We start from the raw sequence: 15,475 nt of genomic DNA on the forward strand, positions 1-15,475 counted from the left end.
GGTTATGACACATTATTCGGACTAACAAATGTGAAAGTCTTTAAGAGAGACACTCTCGAAGTGGCCTTTGTTGGAGAGTTGGATGGCAACCTTTACACAGTTGATTTCTCGAAAGAGAGCACCTTCCATACAACTTGTCTAATGGCCAAGGCCGACATGGGATGGTTGTGGCATCGCCGGCTCGCCCATGTCAGCATGAGAAATCTTCAAAATCTCTTAAACGGCAATCACATCCTTGGACTAATAAATGTATCTTTTAAGAAAGATCGTGTGTGCAGTGCATGCATAGCTGGGAAACAACATCAATCAAAACATCCACCCAAGAACATTGTATCCACTTCGAGGCCGTTAGAGCTCCTTCATGTGGATCTGTTTGGGCCTCCTTCATGGGCAAGTCTTGGAGGGAAAAAGTATGGCCTAGTCATTGTTGATGATTACTCAAGATATACATGGGTGTTCTTTCTCAAGTCCAAGGACGAGACGAAGATCACCTTCATTGATTTTGCCAAACAAGCCCAGCGGAAGTTTGACAAGGACATCAAGGCAATAAGAAGTTATAATGGCTCTGAGTTCAAGAACTACACCCTAGAAGAATTTCTTAGTGATGAGGGAATTGAACATCAGTACTCCGCACCTTACACCCCTCAGCAAAATGGTGTGGCAGAGAGGAAGAACCGGACACTTGTGGAAATGGCAAGGTCCATGTTAGACGAATACAAGTCACCACATAGTTTTTGGGCTGAGGCCGTCAACACAGCATGTCATGCATCAAACCGGCTCTTCCTTCGATCAATATTGGAGAAGACTCCATATGAGCTCCTAACTGGGAACAAGCCCAATGTTAAGTACTTTCGTGCGTTTGGAAGCAAGTGTTTCATCCTCAACAAACGGGAATGGTTAGGAAAATTTCAATCCAAAACAACCGAAGGGATTTTTGTTGGCTATGGATCAAACTCTCACGCCTACAGAGTCTACAACAAATCCACTGGATGTGTTATAGAAACCTGTGACGTGACGTTTGATGAATTTAACCGCTCCCATGGGGAGCAAGTTGATCTAAATGATGCAGGTGAAGAAGACTCCTCACAAGATATCTTAAACATGGGTGTAGGTGCACTTCTTCCCATGGAACAAAGACCCCATGATGATGATGAAGATGATGAGAGTATTTCTCATCCTCAAGAAAGTTCACTGCCCGTACCTCCACAAGATACTAGCACACATATCATGCCAGTTGTTGAGGATCAAGTGGGAGAACACGTCTCTCACTCTGATCACACTCAAGAACAAGTTGATCTTCAAGAGCTAGACCAAAGTATGGGTATGTTTGATGATGAACCTCAACAGGTGCAACGCGAAGAGGAATATCTTCCTCCGCACATAAATGATCCATATGTTGAGGATGTTGATGATGGAAACGAAGTCGAACCTCGTGAAACCCTGACCTCCATCATGCCACGTGTGGCCGGTCGTGTTAATATTGATCAAATCCTCACCGGCGTGTCGGAAGGTAGAGTGACTCGTAAACAATCAACAAACTTTTGTGCTCACTTTTCGTTTGTCTCTAGTACCGTGCCACACATGGTTCATGATGCATTGTGTCACAATGACTGGCTCCTTGCTATGCAAGAGGAGTTAAGCAGTTTTACACGCAACGAAGTATGGTCATTGGTAGAACGACCAACTGAGGAACATAATGTCATTGGAACTAAATGGATTTTCAAGAACAAGGAAGATGAGAATGGGACTGTCCTACGCAACAAGGCAAGGTTAGTAGCACAGGGGTACTCCCAAGTTGAAGGTTTGGACTTTGGTGAAACTTTCGCCCATGTTGCTCGTCTTGAATCCATTCGCATTTTATTGGCCTATGCTACTTTCAATGGTTTTACTTTGCATCAAATGGATGTGAAAAGTGCTTTTCTTAACGGTCCTCTACAAGAAGAGGTATATGTATCACAACCACCTGGGTTTGTTGACCCTCACCACAAAGACCATGTATACAAACTTCACAAGGCTCTGTATGGCCTCAAACAAGCACCCCGTGCTTGGTACGATCATCTTAAGAAGTTCCTACTCGATGATGGCTTTGTGGTGGGGGTGATCGATCCCACTCTTTTTACTAAGAGGGAAAATGGTGACTTGATATTATGCCAAATCTATGTAGATGACATCATTTTTGGTTCTCCTAACATCCATTTGTGCAAGAAGTTTGCAGCCTCCATGACCAAAACCTTTGAGATGTCACTCAACACGGACTTGAAGTTCTTTCTTGGGTTTCAAATACAACAATTTCAAGAAGGGATTTTCTTGTCTCAAACTAAGTACCTCAAGGACATTCTTGAAAAATTTGATATGACAAATGCTAAACCAATGAAGACACCCATGGCCACAGATGTAGTTCTAAATGAAGACACCAACGGTATTCCTTTTGACCCATCTACTTTATCTGTGCGCATCTAGACCGGACATCATGTTAAGTGTAGGCATATGTGCTAGATTTCAAGCTTCCCCTAGGGAAAGCCATCATACGGCGGTTAAGAATATTCTTAGATACCTTGTTCACACCCCAAAGTTAGGCTTATGGTACCCTAAGGATGCAAAGTTCGATCTTATTGGGTACTCCGATGAGGATTGGGCCGGTGACAAAGTGGGACGGAAATCCACTTCCGGTGCATGTCAGTTTCTTGGACGCTCCTTGGTAAGTTGGTCCTCGAAAAAGCAGAACTGTGTTTCTCTCTCCACGGCCGAGGCCGAATATATTGCAGCCGCAAGCTGTGCAACCCAACTGCTATGGATGAGGCAAACCCTAAAGGATTATGGTATCACGTATCAACATGTTCCTCTTCTCTGTGATAATGAAAGTGCCATAAAGATCTCCGAGAACCCCATTGACCACCCTCGCACAAAACATATTGATATTAGGTATCATTTCTTGAGAGACCATGTGCAAAAGGGTGACATTGATATTACCCATGTGGGTACCGACATGCAGCTCGCCGACATTTTCACCAAGCCACTTAGCATAGCTAGGTTCTGTCAACTTAGGCGTGAACTTGGTATCTTGGAGCTTGATAACATAACTTGAAACCTTGCACACATACACACACTCACATTATGTTTGTGTCTTGATGTGGGCATGCATTTAGGGGGAGTGGGTCATAATTTTGTGTTCTGAGCTTACAAAGTATGCATAAATCCACTTCTGTCCACAAGTAGTATATGTAATGCTTGTAGGCAACTATCTTCGTGCTCTTTGTGAGAAACCATGAAAATCATCATCTCATCATCAAAAATTCCAGAATCAGCCTCTGCCTCCTCCTCTCTCTCGGTCGTCCGACGTGTCTCGGACTTCCGGCGGCTTACCTCATTCCGGACGTCCAACCAGTGTCGGTCGTCCGACGGCAAAATCCTCTCCGGACGTCCGACGCCTGTCGGACGTCCGACGCATCGGGGCCTATAAATAGCTGGGCGCGGGGCTGGGCTTTGCGCTAGCCCTCACGCGCCCCCTTTTTCCCCCTGCAGCCGTCGCCGCCAGCTCCAGGACCGCTCGCCCGCGCTGCCACTCCTGAGATCTGCCTGATCTCCTCCGTGGATCCTTCTCTTCTTCCTCTTCTTCCTCCGCGGGATCCGTCTACAGGTATCTCCTCCGTTCCCCTCGCGTTTGGTTCACTCTCTCCCAAGTCCACGTGTTCGTTCGTAAGGTTTGACCATGTTCGCTCCTCATTTGGGGTTTCCATCCGTGTAGGTTGTTGTGCACCATGCCCAAGGTTAAGCACGCCGCCCGGAAGGACGTTGATGGCTCATCCGCTCGTGCCCCTACTGGCACGGGGTCGGACTCGGAAGGGCAACGCCGTCCCTTCAAACAGACTGTCCGGCGTCCTCCGTCTCCACAGCTCCCCTCGTTGTCTGATGGTGATGGCTCTGACTTCGAGGATGAGCTTGCCGCCGAGGACCTTGCTGATCAGCCCGCCGATCGGAGGTCCATGCCAAAGCCCGGGACTCGCAGGGCGTCCTATATGCCACCACCTCCTCCTGCTCACCCCGCGGGTGAAGCTCGTCGCATCTCACTTGAACCCCCTACTACCTTAGGTCGTGAAGTCACGAACTTCACCACTCTTTCCAAGTCTTCATACCTCACTTTCCGCCGCGACATTGATCAATTCTCTGTCGTACGTGACTCTACGGACTCACGTTTCCGCACACACGTCCAGGCGGACATTTTTACTACAGTCATAGTTCCTAAGGGTCTCTCTGTTCATCACTTCATAGATCTTGAGCATATTCGCATGCACCCGGTGAAATACTCGGGTGCCATTGAGCTTATTGAGGCATCGGGGCTTGCCGCCCAGTTTGCTTTTCATCGCGATTTTAACGCTGCTGCCATTCACCAGTTCTATGCCACATGCTTCTTTGCTCCAAACCACATTGTTAGCTGGATCACCTCTGACGTTCGCTTCAGAGCTTCTTATGATATGTTTGTTGCCGCACTTGGTTTCCCCAACTCCGGCTTCAAAATACATAGGAATGATCCTAACCATGCACCTAAGTCCATTGAGGCGTGTGGGTATCTCCTCAAACCACTCCATGAGCTTGATGCGGATGAACGCATGAAGGATCTTAACCAGGTATCCATCTGGCGTTCACCTTACTTTATCATCTTTCAGTGTCTTATTCGTACCATCTATCCCAAGATGGGTGATAAGGGCTCTTGCAGTGGCTACTGTATTGACATCATGTCACACTTGTACGAGCACCCCAAAAGCAAAATTAATGTGCCTCACTTTCTCTGGCATGAGATTCGGCTTGCTAGTTTTCAATACAAGCGAGCTTTTCCTCATGCCCCCTTCATCCAGGCTCTAATTAATCATGTTGCTGATTTCTCTGTTGCTGTCACTCACACACATCGCAAGTGGGTCATTCCTGCTCACATGGCGGATAACTATGCTCCCAAGAAAACCCCATCCACCACATCCACTCGCCGCACTGCTGCTCGGTCAGCAACCCCCTCATCTAGCTCCGCTCCTCTCGGTCGCTTTGCCAAATTCATTGGCAAGGCACATTCTGCTATGATGAAGGCCGTCTCTTTCCAGTGTGGTCAAACCCATGATGTGGTTTCTCGCCTAGTCTCCTCCAAGAATGCCCTCAAGGCTCGCCTGAGAGACTCGGGCGCTTTTGATGTGAGTGATGATGAGGCCCTTCCTGCTGCTCCTCCTTCTGACTTTGGCTTCCCATCTGGTCCTGAGTGTGCTGATTTCCTTGACGAGGCTGGTGGCAGTGGCTTGCGTGACGATGAGGATGATGCTGATGATGATGCTGATGAGCTCTGAGCTTGGTTGATGCTGTTGGTGCCTCCCTTTTTGGTACTTGGTGCCAAAGGGGGAGTAATGTATCGTAGTTTTTAGTCTTTGGAGATTTAGTCTAAATTTGCATGGTTGAGTAATGTAATGGATAAACTCATGTATGGCTACTTATGAATGTTGTGATTGCTATGGATTGCTATGATATCATCATAGGCTATTATGTTTTTGCTCCACTACTTCTATGATGATCTATTGTCTTTCTATGATGATCTATTATCTTTACATGATGATCCATTATATGTTCGATACACACATTAAAAGGGAGCTCCGATATTTTATCATGCACATACTAAGGGGGAGATCCATACTAAATCTCTCCAAGGCTATAATGTATGTTAAATCTTCTTGAGACCTATGTATATGTTGTCATCAACTACCAAAAAGGGGGAGATTGAAAGTGCATGCTATGCCCCTAATCGACTTTTGGTGTTAATGACAACACATACATAGGAAACTAATCCTATTTGTTGAGTGTATCTCAGGATGGCAAGTACTTTAGTAGATTGAGAATTATGTGCCAAAGGTGGTCTGAGAAGATCGGGATTTATATGTCAAGAAGGCTCGGGATGGAGAAAAGATGATGTAGACTATCCTTTTGAGTTTACTATTCTTGACTATAGGGATCCTGCACTATTAAGAGGGGATCACAGGTTTTGCGATGAACTTGCTCATACCACATCTTCACTATTATGTTCAATACCATATATTCTCTACTCTGCTCCTATCTCAAAACAGGTCTAATGCCTCGGATTTCCGGCTCCCTCCGGACTTCCGAGGGCCGGTCGACCGACCAGCTTCGGAAATCCAGAGCCCTGCACCAGAAGAACGTGAGCTCTATAACTCGGATTTCCGGTTCCCTCCAGACGTTCGAGGGTCGGACGTCCGACCCCTTCGGAAATCCGGAGCCCTGCGCCAGAAGAACGTGAGCTCTATAACTCGAATTTCCGGCTCCCTCCGGACGTCCGACACCTTCGGAAATCCGGAACCTTGCACCAGAAGTAGCTGAGTCGAATAACTCGGATTTCCGGCCTTCTCCGGACGTCCGGTCCCTGTTCAACACACGGTGTTTCCAGACATATCTACAGCTCTCGGACGACCGACCCCTGTCGGACGTCCGACCCCTTGCGGGCGCCCGGACTTCCGTAAACTGCCAGACGTCCGAGCCCTGTGTGACTTAAAGTGTCCCCAACGGTTGTTTTAGATCGTCTCCTTCTCCTCCTTCCCACCAAAGTGATTTGTGATTTGAGCAAGGTTTGAGCAATCCCCGTGATCTTGTTACTCTTGGAGGTTGGAGACTCCTAGGCGGTAGGAGTCTTCGGAGAGGAATCAAACCATTGTGATTTCCCCCGGAAAGTTTGTGAAGGTTTGGAAGCCACCTCAAGGCTTACCACTAGTGGTTGAGAAACGCCTTCGTGGAGTTATATCAAAGGGAGAATAGGGTGAGCCTTCGTGGTAACATCCGCCCCTCTAACGGTGACCTAGCTTCCCTCCAAGAAGTGAACATCGGGATACATCCTTGTCTCTCTTGGAGTTTCGGTTATTCCTAACCCTAACTCTCTACTTGTGTTAATCCTTATTACGTACTTGTATTTGATTATTGTTTACCGCTTGCCTTACTCCACTCTAAATAGCTTACTCCTTGTCATAGCAATTATTAGGCCTACACTCATATTCCGCACTTTTGCCTAAAATTGCTAAGTAATTATTAAAATTTGGAACGGTACCTATTCACCCCCCTCTAGGTCCATCTCGATCCTTTTCAATCGCAACTCAGGGGCCTAAGTGGACCCGTAGCCCCTTGCTCCTTGGGCCGTCCTGGTATTCGGTCGGTCCAACGGCGGTGGAGGTACGCACGGGCCGGGCCCTGTCGACGCAGAGTGCCGAAGGAGTTTGGAAGTTTCAAGTTATCAGTTTCTTAGGAGGGACGCTGGAGTCACTCGCACGACAAGGGGGACCCCTGAGCATCGCGACTTAGGAGCCTAACTAGACCCGTAGCCCCTGGCTCCTTGGGCCGTCCTGTTGTTCCAACGACGGTGGAGGTATGCGCAGGCCGGGCCCTGCCGACGCAGATTGCTGAAGGTGTTCTCAAGTTTCAAGTTGTTTTGATTCTCACCGTGTTCCCTTCATGAGGGTTGCTCGCACGTCAAGGGGGACTCTTGAGCATCGTGACTCAGGAGCCTAACTGGACCCGTAGCCTCTTGCTCCTTGGACCGTCCTGGTATCCGGTCGGCCCAACGGTAGTGGAGGTATGTGCGGGTCGGGCCCTGCCGACGCAGAGTATCACAACAAACAAGAAGGAAACAAGGCAAATAAAACATTCACACGGTCTAGCAGTTATTACAAGCCTTAAATAGTTCTCGTAAACACAAATGAGTTTAACGCCTCCATGAGGCACGATGTGCGTTGATGGAAAAAATCACAAGGAAGAAATCAGGAGGAACCACCACTACCGATCGCTCCATCCTCAGGGAACTTGTCGTCGGCGTCGCTGACGTCGTCGTCCCTGCCGTCGGCTTCGGGGGCATCCGGAGATGGAAGAACTGCAGGTAAACCTCTTCACCAACGCCTCCACAGAGACCATCACCGCCCTCACGACGCCGGCGGGGGCCTCAGGGGCGACCGGGAGGATCACGGAGTCGAAGTCGAACCCCGACTCGCAAAGATGGAGATGGATGAAGATGAGTGTCGCAGCCTCAGAAAAGAGGTCGCTACACTCACTATCCAAGATCCTGTCCACCTGGACGACTGCGTCCTCCAACGCCGTGGCGAGCTCCAAAGCAAGAACTGCGAAGCCACTCTCCGAGGTGGCCAGAGGCTCACCGAACCCATCCTGGCAGAGGGCATGGAGCGCCTTGCAAAGCGTGAGCTCGATGGGAGGGAAGGCAACTAGCTCCACGGCCTTCTTCTTCTCGATCGCGGCTATGGTTTCCTCCTTGGCGTCGAGGAGGGTCTCCCTCAAGGCAATCTTCCTCTCATGTGCGTCTAGGCGCACCCGCTCCGTGTCTAGGCGGGTCACCGCCTGGGATAACTCAATTTCCCGGGCGGCAAGCTTGGCCTCGCGGGCTTCGAGTTCTTCCGCTCGCTGATGAAGTAGCCCTGCTAGCTTGGCTTGTTCCTCGTGGGAGGCCTTCAGGCGGTCCTCCACCTCTTCGCAGCGCTTGGTGGCAGCCGCGGCTTCCTTCAGCGCCTTTTGCGGGTGGTGCGGGCGGACTCGGCTTCCTCCTCGCTCTTCGCCACCACAGCTGCGACCCTACCCAGAGCAGCGAAGACCCCGTCCATGGTGCTGTGGACGCGAATCGGAGGCGTCAGGGTCACCCACTGAGGAGTCCCCTGTGCTGTCGCGGTTGGTGTCGTCGGGGAGGCGGCGCCACAAAGGACAGGGGGCTCCGGAGGCCGCTCGGTGGCAACGGGCACAGACGAATCGGCAGATTGCAGGCCCTCAAGGGCCGGCCCCTCGGACGACGGCGCTGCCACACCCCCAGGGGCAGGGCGATCGCGCCAGCACGCTTCGAAGGCTCGGTGGGTTCGGCGACCAGGGCCTGAGGGGTCGCCTCACGAGCCTTCTCCCGTTCATCAACATGCGACGACGCATCGGGAAGGTCTGGCGGTGCGTCAGGAGTCGCCTTTGGCTTGGCGTCCGCCTTCTTCTTCCTAGTCCCCAGCACAACAACACTCCTGGACACCAAACAAGGAGGGATCAGCCATGCGTAAGCGATGGGCGCGCGAGACAGGCCAAGTCAGGTTGCATACTCTTCAACGTCGACCCATTTCCTCTCCCTCTCCGCCCCGACGACGGCATGGACGCCAGATCCCCCCATGGAGGGAGGCGACGCCAGCACCTCAAACGCCCCGCTGGCAGGGGCAGAACGCATCGGAGGAGACTCGACCCCGCGCTTCTGGGAGGCGGGCAGGGACGCCGACCGTGCTGCGCGTGGGGCTGACCCGGGTCCTCTGGAGGCCCTGGCCAAGCGCGAGGAGTTCACAGCGGGGGCTTCGCCGACATCATCATCGTCTTCAAGCTCGCGCAGAAGGTCAGCTCGCGGTGGGGGAGCGCCCTCGCCAGGCTGTCATCGGCGGTCCTCTCCGAGTCCTCCCCGCCAGAGGTGTCGTCGGATGACACCATCACCGGACCGGGGCCCTCGACCGGGGAGAGCCCCAGCTCATTGAAGACACGCAACTCGGCGACTAGGTCGGTCCCGCTGCCGGGACGGTACAGCGGATCATGAGCCTCGGGCAGGTTGCCAGGGTCGCTGCCCAACAAGGTCGCTACGGCCCTATTCAGCTCCTCGGTAGGAATGCGCATGGACCGGAGCTTGAGTTTGTCGCCACGGCCTTGGTAGTCCCACAAGGGCCTAGAATGGGCCTGAAGGGGCCAGGCGTTGCACCAAGAATTCCTTCACTATCATTCCACTAGTCAGCTTCCTCGCGCTAATTTCGCATGAGAAGCGCTCCAGAACGGGCTCGGCCCAAGGGTCGGAAAGCTTCGCAGAGCTCCACGCAGAAGTCTTCTCCGGCAGCCCCTTCGGCAGTTCCAACCTAGGGTTGACGTCCTTGAGATCCATGAAGACCCAGCGGTGCCTGAAGTTTTCCACCTTCTTCCCCGCCTCCAGGAGCACGTTGTCGCTTTGGACCGCGACGAAAGAGACACACGCCGACCGTTGGGCGCCGTCATGTATGCGCAAGCTGAAGAAATGGCGGAAGAGGGCTACCGAAGGCTGCACGCCTACGAAGGCCTCGCAATAGAAAGCGAAGACGGACAAGATCAAGATGGAGTTGGCCTGGAGGTGAAGGGCATGGATCCCGTAGTGGTTCGGGATGGCGGTGAAGAACGCGGAGAAGGGCGGGATGAGCCCGGCGAAGATGCTATGGAGAAAGAAGGGATAGACCGCCTTGGACGAGGGCCGCTTCGCCGAGGCGTCGCCCCAGATCAGAGTCCGCCCATGCTCCTTGGACTCGTTTGTCATCCATGGGAGCACGGGGATGAGATCCTCGTCCTTGGAAAGGGCGCACCCCAAGAGCGGAGGAGCCGAGGCAGAACCTTGTGCCTCTGACTTCTGCTTGCCGGCAGGTGCCATCACTGCACCAGCAAGGCCGGAGCAACCAAGAAGGGAACGGCACGGCGCTAGATCTGGGAGGCACCGGTTGGAGTTGGAGACCAAGAAGGAAGAGCCGGTGCGCAAGAAGGGAAAGCAACAATGGTCCGACATCAGCCGCGTGATGCGCGCCAGACCTGGCCCGCAGGCATATAGGGCCTGCAGCGCTCCGGGCCGCCCCTAAGGCTCCACCCCGAGGCTGGCCCGAGCACGCCTCGGGCCCGGGGGCTACTGTCGGCGTTGTGGGAACGGGGGTACCCAGACCTGCGTGCCTACATCCCAGGGCTGGCCCACTTCGCCGACCAGACACAACCAGGCACAACACCACTCAAGGCAAGACCCGAGCCTCGTGAGGAGGAGGAGCACCAAGACCCACAAGGGGCCTCCTCAGGACCCCTTCGGAGCAGCGGAGATTTCAATGCAAGACCCGGCCTCAGGAGTCAAGGATGACGTGGGGAAGGACACGCGAGCAGCGGATTGCAGGGTGGTGCGGTTTCCCCTTTTGTGCAAAGGGGGAAAGGACGTACGTGGGTTCCCAAGGCATCTTCCAAACGTTTACGTTCTGGTGCAACAAGACCACAACCGCCCGCCTGCAGGACGGACGTTATTGCTGAGCCCGTCCCTGCAGCACCGACACCCACTTTGCAGGCGAAGACCACCTTTGGGCAGGGGGGCACGTTCCCCTGTTCACCTTCAAGATTGGTCGTTGTGGGATCCCTTCCCGCCATTGCGATAAGGGGTGAGGACCTAGGCCACTACTATATATAAAGGATAGGTTACTTCGTAGAGGAAGATTGGCACCAGATTGATCGATTGATCCGCTCACTTCCACCACTCATAAACCACCAAACCGCTGGGAGCCCGAAACACATCCGAGGGCCTCTGGAGGCTCCCAAAGCATTGTACTTTCTCATCCATCCACCTCCACGAAAGGCAATCCACCAAAAAGAAGAGTAGGGTATTACGCTTCGCAACGGCCCGAACCTGGGTAAACTGTTGTGTTCATTGTCTTCCTGACCATCGTGTGAGTTCTTCGCCATATCCATCGAGTAGCGAGCTAGGTCAGACGAGGCCGTGAGAGATCTTTGCACACGCCTTGAGTTCGAATCTTAAGGGTTTTGCGGAGCCCGAAATCCGACAGACGCCAAAGGGCAAGGTCGCGTAAGCGGTGACGACGAAGGTGGAGGCGGGAACTGAAGCCGACGGAAGTTGCTTCGCGCCAACCGAAGGGGAACCGACAAGATTAGGCGAGATCCCACACAAATGAAGGAAATGGGCTCATGGATGCGGGACTGTACAATTTTTTTCCCGAAATGGCTCGATTTGTAGGATATGGTCGAGCCGAGATATGAGATGGATCCTGCAAACCAACAATTATTTTAGCAGACGATCCGGTTTGCAAACCAACAATTATTTTAGCAGACGGCCCGGTTTACAGGATCTGCTAGAGATGTATAGAGATGTTGTAAGACGTGCAACCGCCAGATAGACAAGAAGGCGGTGTGGGAGTTCGTGCTCGGGCAGGCACATGAGGCACCACCGCGCCTAGGAGAGGAGAGCGCTCGCGGGCGCTGTGGTGGAGCTGACGAGGACGTGCAGCTATGAAGCTAGCAGCCTCTTCATCTTAACCAAATTATCTGCAAAGTTGGATTTCCAAAATATATACCACGAAAACAGGTTTTGGTAAAACTGGCAAACAATTTCGTTTATCCAAAATAAACAGTTGCAATACACGAGCCTATAGTTTAATGCTAAACATTGAGTTTGGGGTATATAACCCGGGCAGCAGCAAGGTTCCTCGACGTTCTAGATTAACTTACACAGGAATCATACATAACTTAAAATGACTTGCATATGCAGTTTAAGATCATTATAGCAGTCGATCATGGCATCGGCGGCAAGGCTCCACAACATTTAGTTTGACTCCGGAGGGAACTTTTGGCTGAACATATGTGCTGATAGCCAAGAGCCCTTTACGAACTTCCACCATAAAATCCCCGTGCAACAGCATGCACTTTCCAATATTGTTTGTTAAACAGCTATACGAAGGATGTCCTGTTGTGGTGTCCAATGTAAGGCCTTCAAGTGACGTTGTATTCTCAATGATATGGCATGTTAACTCTACTAAGCTCTTCGCAGAGGAGAAACCAATAATCTTCACTGTCTTGAGGCTATCATGGCGGTGCCCTGGCATCTGCCTCAAAGGTGATGTATCTCCCACAATTGATTCATGCAACATCTTTTTCTGCAAAACCTGAAGATGACAGGCCATATGGTTGGATTAATAGTTCCATCATTCGTAACTAATATCATTACAATACATATACAGTGACTTACGTTCATGACAAGGGTCTCCAAAGAAGGAGAAGCATCCAAAAGGGATATCAAAGAACAATAGTCATAGGTTGAGGGAAATGTCAGTGTATTAAGATCAACATTCAAGTGCTTGAGATGTAAGAATTTGCTAGGCAGAACTGGTGTATCAATCATCTGCACAAAAATATTTCAGATCAATCATACTATCAACAGTCCAAAGACAATCATTCTATGCATATCAACAGTTGAAAGATAACTAAAGATTTAGCATATACCTCACGACATGAACCTAGAGAAAGAGTTTCAACATAGCGCAAGCTAGACGGAAAATCAGCACAAACATAGCTGAGAACACCAGGAAAGGACAAATCAAAATTCTTAAATTGCAATCCTACTCCAAATGATATTTGTACTTTGCGATGTCCCCTAAACTGGAAATTAGAAAGGTTTGGAGCTTCTAACTCTATAACCCGCAACAGTCTGCCGCCATCAAACACATCCAAATATCTGAGTTGTTGTAGATGAGATGGTATCTTTAAGGAAATTATCTTATTGCAAAACGTAAGTTGCATCCGCTGTAAAGCAAAAGAATTCTGAAGAATGAACCCCAACTGGTCCCCAGTGATATCAACATCAGTCAACTCAAGTCTTGACAAGCTTTTAAAGCATAACCCGCCAGTGGGAGAGAAAGCACAACGGGAAATATTTAGATGCCGGATTGAGTTTCCACTCTCATTAGCTATAAGCGACCACGGAAAGTTGTAATATCTTCCTGAATTCGAAGATAATTCCACAATGAGTTCTTCGATCCCCGGTGTAACAGCAATCTGAAACCAGCTATCAATGTTACAGACTTCAGCATTGTAAAAACGAAAAACGATCTCAAGTGTCTTGGTGGCAATGCATGGACGGTTTTTCAAAATGTGGTCAACTTTGCTGGTAAATCTTCTTGCTATTTCGTCCTCTCCACATGATTCTATATCTATGCCCAATGTTATCATATCGAAAGCAAGGTTCGGATAGCATCTCCAACAACGTTTAAATGCATGAGACACGCAAGCAGCTCGAGCAGCATCTCGCATTGGCAGTAGGGAACATATATGACACCAGATATCCTGCATACACAAGCATATGAGAAATTATTTCAAATGGACAAAAGAAATAAAGAAAACCATGTTGAGTAACATTTTGACCCAAGTGCTTGCATATGATTGCAACGCAATACAAAGGCACACCTTGCAATTGTGCTGACTACTGGGTAAAGGGGGGTTACTTTCCTAGATGTCTTGGTTCTAAAAGAATAGTAGTTGGTTCACCGTGCAATTGTGCTAACTGCTGAAAGGGACACTGCACTAGGATTGTAGCAGGTTGCAGCACTAAGGATATGTTCATACTGAAATACTAAATATTTACCAAGCACAGCTCAACCAATTCGTATAGTTAGAGCATTCATAGTTCATCATCAGCGTTTCATGGCGTACCTGTGGAAGGTGTGGCCCGGGGTATTGTGCTTCATCACCTTGGGAACAATGGCCTTGTTTGCAGGTTGAGTCCTTTCTGTCAACCGTTGAATCAGCTGGTCCATCTGCAATACATAATGCATGATTACAGGTGGAAAGTTATAAAACATTGCAACACCACCCAAGTATATCGTCGAGGATGCTCAAACAAATAAAACAAGACATGGGAACACATAATCCAGAGGGTGCATAAAAAGTCAACTTGGGTTCCCATCTGTTGTATTGCCAAGGATCGTCTCAGACCCCGTACTGACTAAGCAAGGCAGCCACCTGCTAACTTTAGCACGGAAGACATATGGGGAATATCAAATCCAATGTATGTTTACTGTGTATTTGAGTGGCTATACTGGTGCTATAGGAAATTTTCATAACATGGGTACATATGAAAAAAACACACAAAATTTGATCTTTCCCCAAATTGATCCACAAAACCTTTTATACTACCATAGAAACCTAGCTTGCTCAAACAGTTTTCTCTATGAAAAAAAATCGAAGTTTTACGCTCAAATAGACACTAGGTTAAATCAACCTACAAGAATCTGCTTGCCTTACCTGGTCTTGTTCTACAAAACTTGGGTCCAGATGAAAATAACAGCGAGGCGGTGACTTACTATGGGGTTGGATTTGCAAGTGACGACTTTCCCGCTGCATCGACATCACCCGATTGAGCATGAGCTGACCCATGGTTCGACGACACCTGGGGTCGAGGAATCTCGATTTGGATCTCGCTCTCGCCGGCGGAAGGGTCAAGTAATAACTGACCTAACACGGATTCCCCAGGCTAGGTCACCCGCCCCACCAATAAATCTCTATCTCACGGAAACGTGAGGTACTCTTACTTTGATATGGACCAGGATTCCCAAAAATTTCATAGGAGCGTCTCGGTCCCTCGTTATCACGTTAGAGCAACTAAAATAAGGTGCAATCAGCAGGCTGTAAGAATTAAAATACTATATTTTTGCTGAGTTGGATGAGAGGGAAGAGGAGAGAGAAGGAAAGCGGGCTCTTCGTGAAGAGCCAGCTCTAGCACGTGCTCCTAGGTGTTTTGTGAGAATGAAATGTGGGACATTTATGATAAAAGTAATACTCTTTTATAGCTAACTATTATACAAGCTAGCTATAAGATGGAGTATAAGATGGCTTATAACCAGCAGTTGGCTATACTATTAACCATGCTCTTATCTCG

The 15,475-nt window shown here is 49.9% G+C and overlaps 1 protein-coding gene across 1 annotated transcript; it reads right to left on the reverse strand.

Annotated features, from left to right (window-relative positions):
* Nucleotides 1-12,137: 12,137 nt before the first annotated feature.
* LOC123397478 lies at nt 12,138-15,174 on the reverse strand. Its single transcript, XM_045092007.1, has 5 exons — nt 14,901-15,174; nt 14,251-14,354; nt 13,045-13,884; nt 12,791-12,943; nt 12,138-12,707 (listed from the first exon to the last, which is right to left on the reverse strand). Exons 1-5 carry the CDS (start codon nt 14,971-14,973, stop codon nt 12,324-12,326), a joined length of 1,554 nt encoding a protein of 517 aa, XP_044947942.1. The 5' UTR covers nt 14,974-15,174; the 3' UTR covers nt 12,138-12,323.
* Nucleotides 15,175-15,475: the final 301 nt, after the last annotated feature.

This window comes from Hordeum vulgare, chromosome 5H (genome assembly GCF_904849725.1).
Source record: "Hordeum vulgare subsp. vulgare chromosome 5H, MorexV3_pseudomolecules_assembly, whole genome shotgun sequence".
Lineage (NCBI taxonomy): Eukaryota > Viridiplantae > Streptophyta > Magnoliopsida > Poales > Poaceae > Hordeum > Hordeum vulgare.

What these genes read in the sequence shown, in the direction of transcription:
- LOC123397478 (XM_045092007.1), bottom strand. Translation starts at nt 14,973, where the DNA reads ATGGGTCAGCTCATGCTCAATCGGGTGATGTCGATGCAGCGGGAAAGT. An exon ending in CTTGCAAATCCAACCCCATA is followed by an intron (nt 14,355 to 14,900) that starts GTAAGTCACCGC and finishes TATGTATTGCAG; the next exon opens with ATGGACCAGCTGATTCAACG. An exon ending in CCGGGCCACACCTTCCACAG is followed by an intron (nt 13,885 to 14,250) that starts GTACGCCATGAA and finishes TTGTGTATGCAG; the next exon opens with GATATCTGGTGTCATATATG.